At 41.0% G+C, this 23,629-nt stretch overlaps 1 protein-coding gene across 1 annotated transcript; it reads right to left on the bottom strand.

The window, feature by feature from the left end:
* Nucleotides 1-666: 666 nt before the first annotated feature.
* On the bottom strand, nt 667-13,158 carry LOC118415884 (protein O-glucosyltransferase 1-like). Its single transcript, XM_035820793.1, has 10 exons — nt 12,941-13,158; nt 11,662-11,761; nt 10,840-10,989; nt 9,790-9,925; nt 5,024-5,148; nt 4,286-4,445; nt 3,623-3,681; nt 2,878-3,045; nt 2,424-2,480; nt 667-2,071 (listed from the first exon to the last, which is right to left on the bottom strand). Exons 1-10 carry the CDS (start codon nt 13,107-13,109, stop codon nt 1,927-1,929), a joined length of 1,269 nt encoding a protein of 422 aa, XP_035676686.1. The 5' UTR covers nt 13,110-13,158; the 3' UTR covers nt 667-1,926.
* Nucleotides 13,159-23,629: the final 10,471 nt, after the last annotated feature.

Here is a 23,629-nt window from a genome sequence, read left to right on the forward strand (position 1 = left end):
CAAATGTTTTGCCAAAGGGCTACGTTAGCCGGCTGAGGGTGTAAAAGTCATTTTACATGTATTGTATTCAATTGTTGTTAGAATGTCAGGCAAATACAAACTTTTAGAATTAGAAATGACTTGCTGACAAGGATGCTCAGGTTATTCAGTGATAATTGCAGGAAGGAAAATCAGTGCTTTTTTGTATGTTTTTTAGAAATACAGTGATTTTTACATGGTTGTGTCTCAAACTGAGGTTTTGAGGCAAACATCCCTAAAAACATCCAGGTACAAAAATACATAACTCATGACAAGCGACTGGATTTTTAAATATGACTTTCCAAAATTTTATCTAGTTGCTTGGAGAAAAAATGAGTAACTGCTTTTTGGCAAATTTGTAATTCAAAATTCCTTGACTGTACAACAATGTGTTGTCAAAAGAAGTCACTACAAAATGTGACAGTCATAGTTTTTACAGTTATAAGATGTCATGCATTATAGAGCTTGTAACACGATGTGCTTTTTAAATGTTAGCATCGTATAATTTGTACTGTAAAGCTACAATTATGGTAAAAGATGCGATTATTGATAATTATATATGTGATTATTAAAAATTGATATGAATATTAAAACTTCTGTATTTTCTTGTTTGACTCGAAACAGTTATCTTCATAACAAAACAAGAGGTACAGTAACCAGATATGCTTTATCATTAGCAGCAAAGGTTTGGACTTACATTACAGATGTAATTGTATATAGTTTTTACATACAGTACAATACAACATCACAACACAAGAACAGTACAGTTACATGTATGCCAGCGCTGTTCATCAGGAAATGGTTCGTTCACTATATCTAATTTCTAAGTTACGTGGCTTTTGCTGTGGGGACAAAACATTGTGGAAGACAATTAGCACCAAATTCATCTATTTCTCTAAGAATTACAAAATTTATATTAATAGACTTTTTCAACAGTGCAACACCACAACTTGAGCACCGCTCCACAAAATATACAAAAACTTTCAGTTTCTGTAGAAAACGTTATTGCTTGGTGCAAGAATGTACGATGTGGTAATCTCCTTTTTTCTTGCTTTGAATATCTTTGTGTGCGTCACAGTCATTATACAAACATCGGTGGAAATACACATTAATTTTAACCCCTTGATTTGATTAAGGGCTAAAATGTTTACGCTTGTAGTTTAGGTTTGACAGTTTACAACTTTGAAAATTACATATGACATACAAACTACTGTACATGTACATGTGTGAAACACTAACCTGGCTAAAATCACACTCCTACCACTCCTTCTGTATATCATTGCCTAACAGAGGTATCCTGGGTATCATTCTGATAGTCATGTAGTTCGCTCCTATCTTTGCTTCTGCTAACCCATCTGGAGACCTGCGCATTCAAACCTTTTGGTGGTGATGTCAGTTAATGAGCAAATTAAAGAATGGGTTCAAAAGTGCTTGTTCCATGACAACAGGCCCTCCCATGAGCAGACGGAGGGTGTTTCGGGTGTTGGAACACCTGTTCGATGGAGCGCTTGAACTCATTCCTTAGTTTGCTCAAATGAAGGGACCAATCATTGCCCTCGTCCCAAATTTGGACGATTCCAGATGTTATAGATGTCAAGGTTACCATACAGAATACCAGAGACTGTATAATTGTAGACAAAGTGTAGAATAAAAGTCGGAGTGACAAGCAAATGTATATAATATGTAATTAACGTCAGAGCGAACTAATATCCGGATGGTACCATTAAAGACTATGACAGAAGTAGGTTGTAACACAATCATATTAGGAACATGGAAGATTATTACAAGAATGTCAGAGACTTCATTTTGGTCAATCTTATAAACAATAAACAAATAAACAATAAACTTTAACCCAGAACAACCTCTGAATTCTTACAGAGAAGACTCCAGCTATAATGACAATACAGGTTATCTGTTCTTTGGTTTCATCTGTTTATACTCCTTTCTCCTGGTGGGTGTGAACTTGAGGAGCTTGGCGTACTTCTTGAGGAGTTTCTTCCAGTAACACTGCACGTCTTCCTGGCGGAGGTGGTCCCAGATGAACTGGAAACCCCTGGAACAAAATGTTTCAAATCTTGTTGAACCTTCTGGCCATAATAACATTCTATGTGCCATTGGGTGTTCTGGCCAGGTGCTAACTTGCATTATCACATGGCCTTCTAATTCTGTCATACTGGCTTCTACACTTATAGAATCATTTGAACACACTTTGTGTGCAGACAGTTGAATATAGATGCAGACGCTCAAGTTGCTGTTGCTATGTTTTGATTTACCCATGCCTCAATTTTTTGCTGTCTTTTTTCCTTTCAGTAACCATTTCTAAAACATGATATCATATCTATAAAACCAGGTCAGGAATTGTTATTAAAGTTTCCTTTAAGTTTCTATGAATGGCATTTCCTTACCTTTCAGCAATTTCCTTTGCTACACCTTGATTAGCCTTGGCAAATTCAATCAACTCCCTGGAAGCAAAAGAAAAAACATCACAAAGTCTAGTAAAAAGAAGATCTCAAACCTGTACAAGTGACTACTTCTACATAATATCAAGGACAATTTCGCCAATATGTGACTACTTTATGTGGTTCCTTACTATAGATACTTTTTCTCATAAACTCAAGCATTAAGAATCCTGTCTATAATCCTGTCAATGTAGATCAGATTTTATAGGTCCCGAGTTCTGAATAAAAGGTATTGCTTTTAGACTGAAATTATGTGGCTCTGAATGGTAATACTAATATTTACGTATGGACAAGAAAATCTGAGAAGCAACAAATAAAATTTATGTGGCCTTATCAGAATAGAAAAGATTATATATTGAATTCATTACACAAGAAGCAAGAAGAAGACATCCATTCTTACCTTACATCCTTGAGGTCCTGACTAACAGGTATGTAGTGTACCCAGGGTTTCAGGGCGGGGTAGAAGAACTCTAACCACCCCTCCCCCACGTGGAACACCGTGGAGCGACACAGGAACAGGTGTTTGTAACGGAAGCTTGCCGCCACGCCACGGAAGTTGAACAGGTATCTGGAAATGAGTGTAAGATGCGGTATGTAAAAACTTGTTGCAAAACAGAGCAATTTTTATCTTAGTTTTCTCTGAGACTTAATAGTATGAATGACGGTATTGATGCTTCCAAAACTAAAATCCAATAGCTGAAATGCAGGAGAAACGCACCCAGTAGAAGAGATATCTCCTGTGTGTATCTTCCCTTTTTCCCTTAGTCAGGTGGTTTCTAATGTTTGCTTTGGAGGATATATATCTGAAAGGTTTCCTTATTGCCAATTAGAGACTGTGATTCCAATGTGATTCTCATGTGTTTCATTATAATCAATCACTCCTAGGAGGAGAGCATAGCAGACAGCAGGCTGGCAGGTCCTTGTGTTTCTGTGGGTGGAGTTTGTCACGTATTTTTGCTAAAGTTTCCATTGAATTTTGCATATGTGTATCATTCAGTCATACATTGGAATCACAATAGAAAAGTGTTCCAGCATGTGTTTACTGTATGGCAGAGCTTCACGAGGGAGTCTGCTTACGTTTTGGATTGGTTTTGCACCAATACTTTTATCTACTGATACTTTCAAAACTGATGAGTTGAACCTACTTGTACTGACAGTGATCCTCCAGTTTGATCTCAGTAGCAGCTGGCATCCCCAGGGTGTCCTGTGGTCAGACATCAACAAAAATATTTACATGGGAATAAACTTTGAGCTTTGTTCCAACACAAGGAAAACACTCAACACATATAAATTTTCAGTCAAATCTCGCCACCTTCATCAGATGATGTCAGGAGCAAATCAAAAGTGGCGGGAAGATGGAATCTACCTCTGTCACAGTTCTAAATAGTCTCCTAGCTTGACGCCCCTCACAAACTAGTCCCACCCCATATCCAAAATGCAAACTTGATCCAGGGATACTGTTTGTCCAGGAGATTCTATATGGATGTGTTGAGACACTTCCAATGAGGTAGAGCTGGGGTGCCTGTGCTCTAAGAATCTAGCTTTAAATTCATGGGGAGTGCATGTTTTTTGTTGTGTTGACACAAAGCTCACAGAGCTTTCATTGGAACCTGTGCATGGATTGGGCATTTCTTAATTCGTTGACAAACATTTGTGTTGACATTTCCAACCCTCTCATTGTTTGTTGACTTTCCTATAAAACTCTGTCATTTCAATCTAAGACTTTTGAAACCACATTTTCACATTAATGACAGCCCAAAGTTAGTTTGCTCTAAATGATATAAAACGAGAGAGCATAGACAACAAACCTTGTCAGACTTCCAGGCCTGGTTCTTGGTGTACTGAGCGTCCACAAGTTCTGGCTCAGCGCGGGAAAGCAGCACCAGCGGGTCTCGCTCTGCGCTCGTACGTGAGCCGCGGAAAAACGCCTTGTCTTCCTTCTTCTCCCACGGCCAGTCTTCGTTAGCCCTAAGGATTAATGATTATACATTTGTAGATTATACATAAAAATACTCACAGCAAGACTTTAAACAAAGTCCCAGTTTTGCAATTGAGTTAAATATGGAAACATGAAACATGATTGTATATGATATATATTGATGAACTTTTAACTTGATCTAATACACAATATTGTAGGCTGAAAAAGCCTGAATTGCAGTGTGATTTACAAAGTTTACAGCCATCAGTAACATGTCAACATTTCAGCATTACTGTTAAAATTACATGGTTACTCAGTAATGCTGGACAGAAACGAGTGGAGACACAGGTGTCACCTCCAAGAGGATGAACTGAGAACTGAACACAGATCAGAGACTGACTATTACAAAAATCAAAACTGCATTACACAAAATATCTCAAATCTGCTTATCATAATGATGTCAGTATTACATGTAAATATGTACTTAGAAACATTAAGAATACAAAAGAAGTATTGATATTAATGTTGATATGTTACAGTCTGCAGAGAAAAATACAGGATGAGTTTAACTTGTGTACCAAAGAAACTACAGTGACTGTACATGTATGATAAACTCAGACAGACTTACTTGGTGATGGAGTCCCTCATGAGGTCCCACCTCCCCAGGCCGGTGGGGAAGAGTGGCCAGACGGCCGGACCCCCCTCCCAGAACGTCCAGGCTGGGTACATGATGTCCCAGTGTTCATTAAACGTCTGGAAATACATATCAGACTAGAAAGGTAATATTTGCAAGCAAATACAGAATGTTACCTTCACATGGTTTAGTCTAGCATTTCTACCTGGAAGGGTAAACTGATTAAGTTGCAGATGTTGACACAGGATAAGTCAAGACATGCAAGAAGGTACAAATAAATTTTGATGATTTTTTATCTGTAACGTTATACATCTTGAATAATGAACACAACGTCCAATATTGTTCCAAACAGGGTTTCTCATCATCATCTCATCACAGCCCCATAGCTACAAGCCACAGGGGCAGTCTGTCCAAAAAGGTTATCCATTTCTGACGGTCGTCAACAGGGTTTACTCGACGACATTTAGCGTGTCGTCTGCGGGAGCGTCAAGGCCTATGAATTTTTTCGGCTTGGGGAGGTCCAGGGAGAAATTTCTTGGCTTGCGGAGAGAGAGCCATGGAAAAAAAAAAAAACTGGCTTCCTTCAACAATATGTATTCAAATGTTTAAAAAAATAAAGCTTTGAATCACTTGGGAAATTCATATTCTCTGTCTCTGACTTGGTGCAGAATGCGAGCCGCGAAGTTCAGTTGATAACATAAGATTAAGTTTAATTTTGCGCTTTCCGTCATTGTTGACGAACAAACTCGGCGCGTAAGTATAGACAAATTTTGCAAAAATCTCTAAAAAATCAGCGGATGTTTGCGGACGGTGCTGACATTGATGATAATTCCTAACGCGCGCCGGCGGCGAGCGAGAAGCGACTGGTCGAACCCAGTGGGTGCCGCGCCCCTCCCCCTAATGTTCTGGTCAGTCGCATCGTGCTAGCGCCGATGTTTTTGTTGTCATTTTCCCGGCCCCGATTAACTGTCAGTTGTTGCTACCATAGAAGTAAAAAAAATCGAACAATATGTGAAATTAAATAAGGTACTTTCAAAATAGTCTCCGGTAAGCCGATCGGACCTCATATGCTTGCGCTCTATACGGGGGTGGGGCCCTACATGAAACGTGACAAATAGGTGTGCTTTTGATTCTTTAATTGACTGCTTATAAAATATGGACCGAATCTACCGGTGTCATCATGTTGCACCAAATTTGGGCTGACCGTCTATGAAAATTAAGATGTCGAAGATATTTCCCAAAAGGTAGGCAGAGATTTGTTGATGTTGGCGGTGTTGATTTTTTCGTAATGATTTTCTTAGTAGGACCATCGCAAACAGTGCATTCAGTCCCTTTCCCCGTGAAAACATCAGCTAGATTGTGCTAGATACAGCCTCACATGAGGCAAGAAGTACATACAGTCACAATTTTATTGTCAAATATTATAGAATTGAATTCTCGTTTCTATCTACTTGAATTAGACTAACTTCTGAAGAGAGCAAAATTAAAACAAGCGTACCAAGTTACGGCACACTGCGTAGCACAAAATCGGAAGGTACATTCACAGCTTGAAACGTCTCACAGAGTTTGCCGCTTGTACAACGCAGCGCGAAGGGTTCTCCTCAGCATGCTCAGTCACACTTTTACGTTTTCTATGAACCATATACCCAGTGTGAAATCGAATGTTACACATATCCTGTTTATGTCGCAGTAAAAGCGCAGCGCGATCGCCGTCTAGTGGAAATTTCGAAAGGGGGCCTTACCAACTACTGTAAATTGCACAAATTCACAGAAACAGCTGATTAGCGTAATCGCTAAAATTGCCACAAATCTATTATATTCGTTCACGTCCCGCAGTTGCCGGACACTCTCAGAGCAGAAATTGATATGGCTACCCCTGCACACTGCAAGTGATCTTCACAGTACGCAGCACATCTCCGCTATGCTTCCTGTCACAGTTAATCTGTGTAAATTCATTCATATTTTGAACGGCCCAATCATTTTTTCAGAGCCCGCAATTCATATTTCATAAATTTCTTTTATTTTTAGCAAACAATTTTGATTTACGTTTGATGTACGTAGTTTGTTTATGCCCTCATTATCAATACGTGCCGCAGTCGGTACACTTCAAACCAGTCCGCCTGTCAATCATGCAAACTTCAAGGGGTTAGGTTTCTGCTACACTTAACTTTCGCGTTGGCTTATGCTGATTTGTGCCTGGGGATTTGTGCTGTGCCGGCCACTCCCACCGTGTATAAAGCTGTATTAGTAGATTTATTGTAATTCACCCAAACTTCGTTTCCGTGCTCCACTTGCTTGCTGGGGACCAACGCAGCACTGTGGTAACTTACATGATAAACAACAAGGTGAACGGAATGACCGTGACCTAACATGGGGAGGGCGTTCCACGCTGCAGTTAATCGTGTTTGTTCAGGTCAGTTTAATAGCGAAATAAACTCATCAAGTCCATCGTTTGTGTTTCACATACCTTTATGTCTCAGGCGTAAAACTTTGAGTTTGCATGACGATCGTTATGCATGTTTTTTTTATGTAACAGCCGGCAACACGCAGTGACCGCAAGTTGCGTCTAACGTAGTCATGTGTTGTTGTTTTTTTGCTCAAATGTTCTTGTTGACTCAAAAATCGGTTAACTACAACCGTGACACCAATCTGTGTTTCATTTAGACGACAGCTCTATGTATGAACTTGAAAAACGAACAGGTCTCGCTACATTTTTATGATTAACGTTATATGCCAGTTACTTATCATGTCAGGAGACATCCAAAGAAATCACCACATACACGTAACGTTACCACAGTTGTCGGCCTGTCTGAGAAAATTGCAGTAGTGCTCTGAATGCGTTTGTTCACCAAATTATCGCGTGTGTACGCACGAGTGCTGGCGTACTACACATCGTGTGTGTTCTCGATTCTACGTAACTCAAACACAACATAGAATCCGAACAATGTTTGGATGGCTCAGACTTAAACTGACTTGTGCAGGTAGCAAAACCTTTAGCTTAAACAAAATCAAGAAAAGTATCGAAACAAATGCTTAGATTTGACTCGATATAGACCTTAACGGTTTAACCGAGACACATTATACTTTGGGGGCATTAAATTTCATTCTACCTGCCCTCAATTTCATTCTACCTTCCTTGAAGTTGATATACTAGTATGCAAAAGGTGCCGATATTTGGCAAAATAAAGTCAAAGCTCTGTGAATTTCTTGATCCGATTTATTACTTCTTGGTAAAATGAATTCCACAAATCATTCAGAGGACGGCTTCTGCTTCGGTTCAGGCCGTCCAAAGCAAGATGAAGTCATCATTTGACGGGCGGACACTTCCGTGTTGACTAGTGGCGGTCGTTGACCTCGTTCGAACACCATGTTCCATAACTCCCGGGCGGGTTCCATAGCTACCGGTCGTTGACCTCGGGTCCTTGGAACGTGGTTCTGATGTTCTATGGGGGCTCGAAAGTTCGATTTTGTGTTAAAATTGCTTGTTTTTTCACCCTTTTTTGCCCCATAAAATCATTTTTTGGTGTCTTTGGGGGACCAAATGACCAAGGTGCAGTGTCTTATGTGCAGACCTACCAGCTTGCTGAATTACGAGATATTCCAAAGTCTAGTTTTGGAGATATTCATGTTTTTTATTTGTGCGGAAAAGAAGAAGAAGAAGAAGAAACGATGCAAAAACAGTATGTACCTTCTGTGAAGGTAACATAATAATGTTAATCCTACCCTATCCACACAACAGGATCCAATAGCATGCTTAGTCCAGTGGTTAGCAGCCCTAGGCCTGTCTCTGGAACTAGAAGTTAAGTTCAATTCAGTCTGTGTTGCTTTTCCGACATGTACACTACCGGATAGGGTTACAGTCTACAGAATGTGAGTTAAGCCATTCACTGTTCATTGGGCTTGTCGAAAATAGCTAGGGGAATTTGGTACTCTTCCCTTGCTGGGACGCCCGAACACTGGCTCCCGATCATTCTGCCTTGACGTGGTGCGAGGGCCCGGTACAATTAACCAGTAAAAACTTAACATACATTTTGTATAGTCTGTCTTCTCTGTCATGACTAGTGGAAGAATAGTTCTTCATCATGCTAATCGATATCACGTTCACTCCAAGTCCAAATGCTTAGGACCCCTGATATGGCTTCCAAGTCTTTTTGTCCTCTCATCAGCTATAATAGACTTGAATACCAGGCTAAATCCAAACCAGAACATCATGGTTTCAAGCTGACTCCTACCTTACTGAAGGACATGACAGGTCTGGGTTCTCAGTAAGTCTTACCATACTGAAGGACATGACAGGTCTGGGTTCTCAGTAAGTCTTACCTTACTGAAGGACATGACAGGTCTGGGTTCTCAGTAAGTCTTACCTTACTGAAGGACATGACAGGTCTGGGTTCTCAGTAAGTCTTACCTTACTGAAGGACATGACAGGCCTGGGTTCTCAGTAAGTCTTACCTTACTGAAGGACATGACAGGTCTGGGTTCTCAGTAAGTCTTACCTTACTGAAGGACATGACAGGTCTGGGTTCTCAGTAAGTCTTACCTTACTGAAGGACATGACAGGTCTGGGTTCTCAGTAAGTCTTACCTTACTGAAGGACATGACAGGTCTGGGTTCTCAGTAAGTCTTACCTTACTGAAGGACATGACAGGTCTGGGTTCTCAGTAAGTCTTACCTTACTGAAGGACATGACAGGTCTGGGTTCTCAGTAAGTCTTACCTTACTGAAGGACATGACAGGTCTGGGTTCTCAGTAAGTCTTACCTTACTGAAGGACATGACAGGTCTGGGTTCTCGCTGGTACATGGGGCTCTGCGGCCAGTCTCGCACGTTGATGATCATCTCCATGTCGGGAAGGTCGTCGATTATCTCCAGGATGAAGTGTTCAACACCTGAGCATCTTTAAAAGAAATAAACTAGTTTCACTGTCTGTAGATGTATCTCTTATCATATTTACATGTATCTGTATCTGTGTAGCCAGTATAACCTGTATGTGAACTTCAGTGTAACACACCAGCTTCTGTATCTGTATATTCTGGAGAGCTGGTATTTAACATCCTTCAGTAACACACCAGCTTCTGTATCTATTTAGGAGGTATAACGACCCTTTGGTGTACATGTAACACACCAGCTTCTGTATCTGTATATTTTGTAGAGCCGGTATCTAACATCCTTCAGTAACACACCAGCTTCTGTATCTGTTTATCCGGTATAACCGCCCTTCGGCCTAACACACCAGCTTCTGTATCTGTATCTGTATGGCTGGTATAAACGTCCTTCAGCATAACACATTAGTTTCTGTATCAGTATATGTACAGCCACTATATCCGCCCTACAGCATAACACACCATCTTCTCAGACTGTATCCGTATCTGTAAAGCCAGTTTAATTTCTCTTTGGCGTAACACACCAGCTTCTGTATATCTGTATCTGTGTAGCTTGTATAACGGCCCTTGGTGAACAACAGTAATCTAAGGTAGGTAAAGGTCAGGGTAGCTTTTTTTGAGGCCGTAGGGGCAGTGTGTTGTTATCCACTGTGTCTATATTATAACTATAAGGCATATTTATGGTATTGAAAGGCGGAGCCCATCCCTCTACTTCCAACACCTTTTACCTTACCAACGGAAGTCAGGTCTTTACAACGGGTTGGAGTGAAGAAAGTTGTGCTATTATATACTAGTGCCTTTGCTAAGGGCACAAGATCAGTAGCATGACAGGATTCGAACCCAGGACCTCTGGATTCTGAGCCACACAGCCTGCAGTTAAGCCACACGACACCACGGCAAGGTAAGGAATACCACCATTAAGTCTCACCTGGCCGGGAACATACACCTGTCCTGTCTGTAAAGTTTGTGGTCGATGATTTGGTAATGGGTTCCCTTGTCCTGCTCCAGGGTGCGATCAAACTCCTCCTTAGTGATCCCTCCTCTGTCCTTCCATAGCTTCAGGTCATGGGTTATAACACTGAGCAGGGAGGGAAAATAAAATGCATACAATTACGAAGCCAGTTAATTGCACAATGGATTAATGTACTAAGTACATTTCTGTTAACTGCACAGAATCCCTAAATCCCAAACGGGTGTGGTCCAGCTGGATAGCTTCGCATTATTGGACCATCTGGATAATTGCACGAAATTCACTGGCAAATAGGCCATGGCTTTCCTCAAGCACAGGGCCTCCATTTAATGTCCTAACCGAAGCTAGGTCAACTCATTTCGACTCGAGCGAAGTGAGGAACATCTTGTAAACCGCTTTTCCCAACAGAATCAATCAATCAACAAAGCAACCGTAAAAGAACAAATATATCCCATAGATTGCAATAAATGTTGGAAAATAGATACTAATGTTGCAGAATGACAAGATTGATTCTGAGGTTAAGGAAAGATGTGAAAGAACAAAAATGAAGAATCTATTGTTCTGTATGCCATATTTTGTGTGTTAATATTCATTTGTTCAACCTTCCTGGCCATTTTGACTTCATTATGAAGGCAACTTTTTGGGCCATTTTTGTTTTTTTGTTTTGTTTACAAAACACCTCGCATTACTTTTGGTGTTCCAAAAGGATGTCATCTATAAAATCAAATCCTTATGGTCTTAGTGCAGTGAACCGTTTCAAAACATTGAGTGAATACCCACCTACTGTGACAGGAACATTTCTTGTCCGGGTTGGGACATGGCTTGTAGTTCTCCATGGCTTGGTGAATCTTGTCCAGGTATTTCTGCCAGTGAGGATCCACTAAAAAAGTAGTTAAGAAAAATACAAAAATTAATCTATTAGTAGTATGAATTATTATGAATTGGGATAGTTATGTATGAAATATAACTTAATGTGGCGATTTTCAAATTTTTCAAGTACTGTAAATGCATTTAAGTTCGTGGGGATTTAATTTCGCGGTAGCGGGAAAGGGGACTTCTCGCGGTGGATTTAAGTTCGCGGTAACACCATAGACTGCAGTCTAATACCATAATAGAAAAACGTTCGCGGTGGTTTTAAGTTCGCGGTGAAGTGGTCACAACAAAAACCGCGAACATTAATCCACCGCGAACATTTCTGCATTTACAGTACAGTCAAACCTGCCCGAGCGACCACCTCTTCTCAGCGACCACCTGGTCATTTCGACCGCTTTTTCTCGGTCCCGATTTATTTTCCCATTGACGTAAGCATTAAGCGACCTTTTCTCAACGACCACCTGGCCAACGCGACCGCGACCGGCCCAAATTGGGACCCATAACGACCGCATCATTTTCAAAATTGACGTTTTCATCGATTTTTGATGATAACTAGCGTCAGATTTTGGGGTTAAATTTACAGTTTACAGTGTGCGTGTTGTATTTGACATTAAAGACTTCGCTTCTTTGCGTGCGTGCAGTGTGCTTGCTATTTGCCATTAAACACAACGGAAACCATTTACACTTTGCATCGGTCATGGTTTGAGTCGATACTCTTCTCAGCGACCACCTGTCCAAATCGACCGCTTTTTTCCGGTCCCCCGTGTGGTCGTCTTGGGCAGGTTTGACTGTATATCTATAATGATCCATCAAACAAATAAACAAAGGGACTTTTTTTGAACGCTTAATAGCTCACATGAGTCAGAAAATACAAGTTAAGTGTACTAATTCCTTCAAATAATATAACGTTATGTTACCGTTAACTGTTATTAAACAAAACTTTTTTATAACCTTAAGAATAAATAAAATAATATATCTATGTCATGATAACAAATTATTTGGAAATTAATACAATAAGAACAATCTTGAACACAATGGCTGCCTTGATATTTGATTTCCAAGCAATTTGGGCTTTCATAAAGTGCACATATGGTATTCATAAATATATCGATCCGAAGTACAATAAAAGCATAACAATAAAAGTGAACGCCCCCCTCCCCAAACTAAAACAACAATATTGTACCACCTTCCCGGTATTTGTCCTTCTCAGTTTGCTCTGTGCCATTTTCCTCACATGCTCCTGTGTCCTTGTCGCAGTATGCTTCATCAGAATTGGCGCACAGACTTGTGAATTGGAGGAAAACAAGGAAAGCGATGATCCATGTCTTCAAATCGAACCGGGAAGTCGCCATCATGCCACATCAGCTGGTCAAACCGTGCACGAGCGCCTCCTTGCGATTTGTATCGACTTTACAACAGTTCGGAGGTGACCACGCACAAGCGCCGCTTAGCGGTATGATTTAGTGTAACAACTATCTGTTAACTTACTTTAGTGCCTTTTGACCAAAAAAGGGAGTTAAAAGGCTTGTAAAGCACGGAAACTCCGTACACATCAATGGGACAACTTCTTGAACATGTTTATGGCGGTAGGTTCAGGTGCCGTTGCACGACTGTGGATATATAACAGGTTTTTTTTGCTGCTAAAAAAGACCATGGAAAATCGTCAACTTTGATTTATGAATTATGTCAGTTCGGATCAATGGATTGACTTGAAACTCAGGATAAATGCATGGGAGCACAACGTGGACAATATTACAAGCAAAAAAAATTACATTCGTACATCGCGGACTTCTCCAGAGTGGGCGTTTGTGGGTATTCGCGAAAAAGACTGCCCCCCTCCGGTGCCGCATCTCAGACAGTACTTCATTTCATAAGGAACAGAATTACCAATATTTATATACAGACGTCTCTACATAACGTAAGTACAGATACCGGTAAGCTGAGGTTCTACAAAACCTGTAAGTCCCTATACGCTAGAGAGAACTTAGAACTAGCTGATTTCGAGCTGCGTTCCGCAATACAAAGTCAGAATTATCGCTCATCCTCTTGAAGTAGAAAGAGGGAGATATAAGAGATTACCAGTGTGTGAAAGAAATTGTAAAAACTGTACATCTAAGGCAGTGGGAGACGAAACACATTTTATTGCCAAATGTTCATTCAACGAAACCGAAAGAATCACTCTGTTTAGAGAAGCCACAAAGACTTATCCGAACTTCCCCACATTGAGAGACGAATAGAAAGCCACTTTTCTCTTGAAATCGCAGAACCCACAAATTGTAGACAAGGTGGGGCTTTTCGTCTCCCTCTGCTCCCAAAAAAGAAGTCAAACCCAACCTGTTTAGAAATAGCCAACACTAGTATTAGAGTAGAATATTGTTCATATCTGTCCATTGTCACTTGTATATCTACTATGTTTATACCATGTACTTGCAATTAGCCCTCGGGCACGAACTTGCAAATAAACTTCTTAATACATACATACATACATATTCATGTAGCCAAGACAAAGGTCCGCCCAGTACTGATCAGGGACATGTTGTTTGCCGACGATGCAGCACTGGTCGCACATGTTGAAGATGAGCTGCAACAGTTGCTCAACCAGTTTGCCCATGCGTGCAGTGAATTTGCGCTGACCATCAGCATGAAGAAAACAGTAGTCATGGGTCAGGATGTTCCACAGCCACCCGTCGTCACCATAGGCTCGGAAGCGCTTGAAGTGACAGATCACTTCACGTATCTTGGATCGACGGTTACTAGTAACTGTTACTGACGGTTACTGAACCTGTCTTTAGACAAGGAAATTGACAGACGGATAGCTAGGGCGGCAGGAGTGATGACCAAGCTCGGATCGAGAGTGTGGAACAATAGCCACCTGACGCTTAACACAAAACTTGAAGTATACCGTTCTTGCGTACTCAGTACGCTTCTGTATGGTAGCGAGACCTGGACTACATATGCCAAACAGGAAAACCGCCTTGAAAGCTTCCATCTTCGTTGCTTAAGGCGCATTCTTGGGATTTCTTGGAGGGACAGAGTACCCAACACCACTGTTCTGGAACGCTCCTGCTCCCTGAGCATCCATCTTCTCCTCTGTCAGCGACGTCTACGCTGGCTGGGACACGTATCCCGAATGAAAGATGGACGCATCCCGAAGGACATCCTGTTTGGCGAACTAGCGACAGGAAAACGGCCAGTAGGACGACCGGCACTGCGCTTTAGAGATGTCTGTAAGCGTGATCTGAAGCTAACTGACATTGACCCAGCTAGCTGGGAACAGATTGCAGCAGACCGCAACAGATGGCGTCACACGGTCAAGGATGGTCTTGCAAAGGGCCAGGAAAGACGTACAGAGCATCTTGAGTCAAGGAGACGCAAACGCAAAGAGAAACCGCAACAGGGAAACCCCTCTGCCTTCATATGTCCAAACTGTGGCCGCGACTGCCATGCCAGGATCGGTCTACAGAGCCACAGTAGACGCTGTCAACCACCGTGACCTGATACAGAGCGCTACCATCATCTGGAAAGATGGAAGGATGCCTACTACATATTCATACTTGATTTTAACAATGAATGAATGAAGACCTTTATTGTACAATTTTTGCCCAACCGGGCTAAGTACAGGTCACAACAAGTCAGGATATATACATACATAAAAGTGTCACAAATCTAGTCTAACACAAAAGTTCGGCTTCTTCTCGCTTCTTGGTAATAGTGAAAATGTAGGACTGTATGGGTTTCGCTATTGTCGGTTTGTCAAAACGAATGAGAAATATAAACTTGTCAGTGCTACTCATGTGTCTAAAATGAGGGAATCTACTTTCTATATAACTAAATAGAGTATTTCTATCATTCGCATACATATCGCAATCAACAGTGAAGTGCACTTCATCTTCTACCATGTTTGAGGTACAAAATTGGCAGATTCTTTGTTCTAGAGGAGTACGGTTGTGCCTTCCCGATTCAATTCGCAGTCGGTGGCAACTGATTCTTAGTTTAGCAATGGTAGTTCTATGCCGAATGTTTGTAATTTTTAAATACTGCTCTTCATTGTATGTGGATTTCAGTAGTCTGTACGTTCGGAGTTTGTTTTTCGCACGTAAACCTTTATTATCATTATGAATGTTAGCCTGATTAAATCTCGCTTATAGCAGCCCGCCAAACATCTGCCGGCCCACTATCCGCGGGGAGGGGCCAGTTAGAACCCTGGACAGCGGAGTTTGTGTTACACAGACTATATGAATGTTGGTTAGAAAATTCTGGAAATAAATATCATTCAGTCGTTGGTGGATTGCAGAAATTAGGTGGGATATGTTTGGATCTGTTGACTTACGGGCTTGCCAAACAAAAGGGTAACCACACTCCTCCAAAGTTTTGCGAACACCAGATGCCCAACATTTGGTACCTGATGAATCTAGATTAAGCTGACATAAGAGAGCGTCTGCCTGCAGACTCTCAGCTGGCACATTCTGTTGAATTCTAATGAAATATTTGATGGCGTTTAGAGAGGCTTCCAGTTGGATAGGATACCTCCCTAATTCAGCGCGTACAGCAAGGTTAGATGCAGTTTTCGGAACATTAAGTGAGTGTTTACAAAATTTCAAGTGCACTGTTTCAATAGGACAAGATATAGGACTTTTGAATGAGCTCCAAATTTCAGATCCATATAACAAAATAGGTTTAACACAAGTGTCGAAGAGTTTGTTTTTAACTGATAATGGTGCGTCTGCTTTGTCTAATGATTGTCTAATTCCAAATAGAGCTTTCAATCCCTTGCTGTATAAGTATTTGCTGTTGGCTTTGAATGTGCCAGCTGAGGATACAACAATACCTAGATAACAATAAGATGTTACTATTTCTAAAGCATTATTATCAAACAAAAAACTACAATCTTTCGGTAAGCGGCCCCCCTTTGTAAATACAATAACCTTTGTCTTTTTCAGGTTAACCTTCAGCTTCCATGATTTACAATATTGTTCTAGTCTAAGTAGGGAGGACTGTAAGCCTTGTTGAGATTCTGAGAAGATAACCAAGTCATCGGCATATAAAAGACATGGCACTTTCATGTTGTACAGAATAGGAGAATTGCTAGAAAAGTTATCAAATTCAGATACTATATCACTAATGAACAAATTAAACAATGTTGGACTCAGATTACAGCCTTGTCGAACCCCGCAGTTAGTTACAAATGTTTCGGTATGACGATTGTTGGTTTTGATACAGTTATTAGTTTTGGAATACATGTCTTTTATGGTCGATAGGAAGTTTCCTCCTATTCCAAGATTATTTAATTTGAACAGGAGACTCTCTCGCCAAACAGAGTCGAAAGCTTTGCTAAAATCAACAAAGCATGCGTAAAGACGTGAATTTTGACTGAGATATTTGCTTACTAAAGTAGTTAATACGAAAAGATTATCAGACGTTCTATAGTTTTTTTCTAAAACCGGCCTGTTGAGGTTTAAAAGGCTGCTCTGTTCCGCATAGTTCACAAGACGAGTATTCAAAATGGACGAGAATAATTTCCCCAGACAACTCATAATGGAGATACCCCGATAGTTGTCTGGGACTGAGGTATCACCTGACTTGTGTATTGGTACTATATGACTAAGTGACCATTCTTTGGGAAAGTATCCGTTTTGCAAACATGAATTGAAGAGATGAAGCAGTGTTTTTTGTAGGATTGGTTTACCACACTTCAGCATTTCATTTGTAATCATATCACTACCACTAGATTTGCTGTTTTTTAGTTTGGAGATGGCTATATCCAGTTCCTTAGCTGATATCAGAGAGTCCAAAAAGGAATTCTCTGTAGGAGGGAGAGGGGAGGGAAAATGAGTTTGAACATTTGTTGAGTTATTAGTTGAAGTTTCTGAGTTACTGATGGAAGATTTGTCTATTCTATTAAAATGTTTTAACCACGCCTCATCCGTTATTTGAGAACTTGCAATTGGCTCTTGTGTTTTCTCTGACTTCAGTTTCTTCAATAAGTTCCAAAACGCGTTTGGGTTTTCTTCCCTCAAAGAGGACAGTTGGTTAACGATTTGTTGATGAAAGTCTCGTTTCTTTTTTTTTAATAGTTTTCTATATTCTTTTTTCCTTTTAAAAAACCTTCCTCTCACGTCTGAGTTCTGTGGATTTTTCTCGAGTAAAGATGCCAGATTTTTTAGCTCCCGTTTCATTTCACAACAGCTTTTGTCAAACCATTTCTTGTTTTTGATTTTCCTTGGCCGTTTTCTATTAATCTTTAAACACAATGATTTGTAACCGACATCTCTTAATACTGAGCTGAGATCCGAGACGTATAGTTTTCAATGTCGTGGGCTGCGCTTTTGGTTCCTCTAAGTGAAAGGTTATTAAGTCTATCTATAATGTGTGGTTGGCTGAGGGATTGAAAAAACTTCTGTGCAGAGGTTTCATTCCAATGGAATCTTTTAGAGAGAGGTTTGCTGTTTCCACATATCTGTTTCTCTTTGGCAGGGTGATTTGAGGATTTTGTACGTAAGACAACAGATAACATGCAGTGATCAGAGAATGTGGTTAGGGGGTTAACTCGAAAAAATAAAATGTGTTCTAGAAGCGGTTGGTTGCATATTACATAATCAACAGTGCTGCTACCGTTTGGCTGATGACACGTGAATTTTCCTTGTAGATCACCGGCTATTCTGCCGTTAAGAATTTTAAGATTTCCTTGAATACATAAATCAGCCACAAATCTGCCAAACTTGTTGAGGGGAGCTTGATCCATGTGTTGTCTATCTAATGTAATGTTTGAGAAGTTATTCGGGTGATTATCACAGAAAGTGTCATCTTCAACGAAATCTTGTAAATTTCCTAGACGAGAATTTAGGTCACCGCCTAGTAGGGCTGAGAACTGTATTTACATATCTCTTCCTCTAAAATTTCTATTACATGGTTTTCTGTGTGTTTGTGCGTTGTGGATGCACTAGGACTGATATAAACTGAACAAATAAAAAGATCTTTGTCTAATCCTAGTAATTTGCGATCTATCTGAACCCAAAGCAAATCTGTTGATTTTGATGGTAATTTTTTAACAAAAGCTTTGTATTGTTCTTTGAAAAAGAATATGATGCCCCCTGATGAGCGTTTTGCTCGTTTACTCTTCTTTCTATGCAGTTGAAAAGAACTGTAGTTTGGTATGTTAATTTTTGTTTTTTCAGTACTCCACGTTTCCAGAAGCGAGATAAAGTCAAATTTGTCAATTTTATACAAGAAACCTAAATCCTCTAATTTTGAACCCAGCCCGTGGACATTCCAGAAACAAAAGTTCATGTTGCCTCCAGAAAATGCTTTCATATCCAAGGATGACTTAAATGAAATGGGAAAAAGAAGAAAAAATTGTGTCTTTACGGTCCGATCCACAATGTCTCACAGGACCTTACTAGCTTTAACATGAGAATTTGAGGTAAGCTTAGATAAATGTAAACTAAGTAAACAATCAATCAAAATTGATCAACAACAACTACAACAACAAAAAATACATACATGTACGTCTAAATCATTTTGTATATTTCTTAAACTAAAAAGGACTACCAACGTAACTAAATACTAGTATCACTGTGTATCTACAAATAGCTTAGCTTTGACTAATGCAGTAGTCTCGGATACAGTCTTTCTAATCGAAATGTACAGACTGTATGACTAAGTATAGAAGTCCTACCACACCGGGAACATCGGAGGCCACATCATGTTAGGATGCCAGGACCAGGGCGGTGGGTTCATCCGTGGAGGCTGAGACTGGCGGGGCGGGGTAAGGACAGGAGTGTTCACCGGGGAGAATCCCCACGGGCCGGCCGGTTGGTTGAAGATGGGCGGGCCCCAGGGTCCGGGGAGACGACTTGGGATGGGTGGCGGCTGACTCCAGTGCCCTATTGGGCTTCTGGACGAGTTCACTGGATGTCCCATCGGAGCTTTAGATGAACTTGGGGCCGCGGGTCCTTGGCGAGGGGGAGGGTTACTGTTCCATGGTGTACTGGAGACGTGTTCGAGTCTCTCTGAAGTAGGACCAGCTGAAATGTTAGGCGGGTTATCGGCTGGTGGTCTCCTGTGCACATTTGCGTTATGTTCTCGCCCAGCATCTAGCGCATGGGTTGAAGTAGGTGATCGGTCTTGTCCCGATGTTGGGGCGGGCCCAATGTGTGATTGTTGTCCCCGATCCCGTGCTGGTTGTGTGTGTGGAGACGCGCGAGAATTGTTCCCGTGTTTAGTAGGAGGGGCACTAGTCTTATCAGCCGGTACTCCGATCACAGCGTCTCTGTATGTCCGGTACTGAGAGCTTGGCATTGTGTTCAATGCAGGCTGAACAAGTTGAAGCATTCACAAAGTTCTGCTTCCATTGTGTTCTATCTTTCATCAGTTCAATGAGGTCCTTATCATATAGACCAGTCTCTGCTTCAATAAGGTTCATTTGATTTCATGTTATATACGGAATAAATATTGTGTTATAGGGCTTATTCAGTCACGTGATCCACCCTTCGGACGCCATGGCAACGAGCGAAGTCGGCCATTTTGGGGTCCACTTTGAGCGCGGCTCCAGCGGCTCGCTATGCAACTCTCCGTAAAAATTGAAAATATTTCTTATGCAACGCACAATTTCCCTTCAAAACGTTTAGGTTCATAGTCAGGGTGTGCTATCTTGTGGTGGGATGTTGGTCTAGCACTGGTAAAGCCTACACACATCGGGTAACAGTTAGGGACCGTACGGCATTTAGCGAGGGGGGAGGGCCGGTCGCCAGGGGGGGGAGGGCCAAGCAAAAAAATATTTTGCCAGGGGGAGGGCCTAGCAAATTTTTTTTTACTTGGGGGGAGGGCCAAGCAAAAAAAAATAGCTTGGTCTGCCAGCAAAATATGTCCCTTAAAATCCAAGAAACGGCGTTTCAGAGGGTCAAGATTTCAAAATTTTTCTGGACCTCTGCCAGGGATCGCCCGAGGTTGGCGCTCGGGACACAGTGAAAATGCGAAAGGGAGGGGGCGGGGCTTATGCATGACGCCCTCGAAAACCTTCTTCACGTCCAGAAATGTTATTAAACTCTAGATTAGTCTGCCAGCAAAATTCACCCCTGTCTTATTGCCCTCAAAATGTAAGAAATGGCGTTTCAGAGCTTGAGGGTAAATATTTGCAAATTTCCCTGGATCCCTTTTGACGTGACCGGCCTCGCGCCTTTGATGACCGACATCGTGATATAAGTTTGGGGGGGATTTAATTTTGTATTTCTAAATTGAAATGCTATTAAAGTTAGCTTTGTTTGTCAGCAAAATATCTCCTCAAACTGAAGGAAATAGCTTTTTAAGAGGGTCAAGATTTCAAAATTCTCCCGGACCTACCTTGCGATTCTTCGTGCCTTTGGCGCCGAACATGGTGTTCGGAACGTCGTTCTCAAAAACCCTCGTTTTTTTTTTATAGAAATGTCATCTAACCAGCAAATTTTCCCATAAAAAAGTAATGCAGGAAATCGTGGCAAAAAAAGCGTGGCATTTCTAAAAGATTTCCCCCCTCCCCACTACAGTTTTGGAAGTTGAATCGTGCTGTCGTTTTGGTTTTCATTTTTCCCCCCGATTTACCGTAAGTTATTACCACCACAGAACCAAGAAAAAGTCCAAAATATATGTAAATTGAAAATAGTTTCCGTCAAGCCGCCCGCAAGCTTGCAATACGTAAATTTAGGGAGCGGGGCGCGCGCCGCTTCGTGGCGCAAATCTACTAGAAATCCAGGTACAAATGCTTTTTAGGTGTTGTTTTAATATCAAAACAATGAAATAGCTTCTATAAAGCAAATATTTATGCCTCTATGAAGCAGATATTTATCCCTCTATTAAGCAGATATTTTGAGCCATTCTGTTTTCCTTTTTTACTAGGGGTGAGAGATCTGCTTCTCGATGAAAATCATAATTAAGTATGACGCAAAGCACATTTCCAAATGCGGGAGCGCAGTGTTTTATTGGCGTCTTGAATATTTTTTTTCAAAGTTGATAGGAGGGGGGAGGGCCAAGCAAAAATATTTTGTCTTGGGGGGAGGGCCTAGCAAAAAAAAATTTACCTGGGGGGAGGGCCATGCAAAAATTTTTTGACCCAACCCTCTGGCGACCGGCCCTCCCCCCTCACTAAACGCCGTACGGTCCCTTAAGTTTGTTTCGCGTTTCTCGTGTAACAAACAAGCAAAGCCGGGACGGGAACGAAGTCATGTACTAGTGCTACGACTCGGAAACAAATGTGGGTTTCTGCCATAAGTAGAGCTCATCTTACTGGTAGAATTTTCAGAACGAATGTGTGTAGTACAAATTTTGTATCTGAACAAGACAGTAAACGATGGGTCAGATAACTTTCAACGACGGTCGACTGGGTACCTACTCCGGCACAACGTAAATACATATATGCATGTACATGGACCTACACTCCACTAAAGCAGGAAGGACAAAATAGAGCCGCACAAACAGCGAAGCCAAGAAATGATAGGGAGAACATATTCCCAGGTTCTGTGAAGAATTTCTATGAAACAAAAGTACAACATTTAACGTTAATAATGGCTATCACAGTGTTTGTGAACAACAACGTCACAGCTCACCCACAAAATTCACTATCAACTCCACTGTCACTGTTGCCGTGCACAGGCGGGGACCCGGAGTGGGTCAAACTTTCCCTCACTGATAATGGGAAAATGGGTAATTTCCACCCGATTTATGTAGTGAAAATAAGATTGAAGGTTGTAGACTCTATGTATAGTCAAACATCGTGCAACCCACTTCACTTTCTTCGGACACTTGGAGACCCACGCTGTACATCGCTGTACTGTGTAGCGCATGGACCCCAAGATGGCGGCGCACGGGAGCAAGGGGTGATGACGTCACGTGAATAAGCCCTATACAAAATACGAAGTGCAAACGTAGATCCAAAGTGACGTGTTTCATATTAAACGCTAGTTCACCTTAAACCATGGGGTAACCTATATCCGTTATTATATCAAACCGCAATAGTGTTAAATATTCGTTGTTATATCAAAATGCAATGTTGTTTAAAATGTTGTAGATTGATAGTACCGTATGTCGACTTGATATCCATAAATACCTCATTGAAAAACAACGGATATAGCTTACCCACGGATAAAGGTAAACTAGTGTTACTCAATGATCAATGATCTCCAAGCAGAAGTTATGTTGTTTTGTATCAGTCAGTCCAATGGCATCATAACGCAATGCTACATGAGTACTTTGGAAACAAAGAAATAATTTCCCTCCACAAACAACACAAAGAGAATAAATATAAATGTATTAAATGAAATGTCTGCATGTTCATGAAAAATTACTCAAACCAAATTTAATTGTAAATGAGTGGGATCATGTGTGTTTTTGTTTTGCGTTTAATGCGGTCACCATATGGCGCTAAAGTTCGGAGAGATAAACAACAAAATTTGCAAATTGGAATTCTGATAGCGGCTTCGAGAGTTTCCAAATGGCACAAGAGGAGGGTATTAGAAGAAGGTATATATAGCTTTATAGAGTTTTTTGTGTATGTATGCCGTTCTTTGATTCTTTGCCAATAAATGAAGTGTAGAATCACGACAGGGTGTTTTTCCATTTTTCCCCAAAATGGCGCCATGTAAACACGTGTTTGTTGTTGTGTTGTGTTGTGTTGTGTTGTGTTGTGTTGTGTAGAGACGTTCTGGGATCCCACGACGCCTTCGTATAAATGCAGCTACAGTTAAATGCTACTCCTACTCAACCGAAAGCAGTCTACTCTACTCTAGATCTACTCTACTCAGTCTCTGTTGTGGAATTTGTTGATAATTTGTTCTCGATGGAATCGCGATTGGTAATTTTTTGTGAACAAGCCTATATGGCGCCATTTTTTGCCGGGGCGCCGCAG

This window comes from Branchiostoma floridae, chromosome 5 (assembly GCF_000003815.2).
Source record: "Branchiostoma floridae strain S238N-H82 chromosome 5, Bfl_VNyyK, whole genome shotgun sequence".
In the NCBI taxonomy this organism is placed as follows: domain Eukaryota; kingdom Metazoa; phylum Chordata; class Leptocardii; order Amphioxiformes; family Branchiostomatidae; genus Branchiostoma; species Branchiostoma floridae.

Bases quoted from the DNA above. Each gene is read 5' to 3' on its own strand.
- LOC118415884 (XM_035820793.1), bottom strand. From the start codon at position 13,109: ATGATGGCGACTTCCCGGTTCGATTTGAAGACATGGATCATCGCTTTC. The intron at 10,990-11,661 runs GTGGGTATTCAC...CTCCCTGCTCAG, and splicing joins AAATGTTCCTGTCACAGTAG to TGTTATAACCCATGACCTGA. The intron at 5,149-9,789 runs GTAAGACTTACT...ATGTATTTCCAG, and splicing joins CTGTCATGTCCTTCAGTAAG to ACGTTTAATGAACACTGGGA.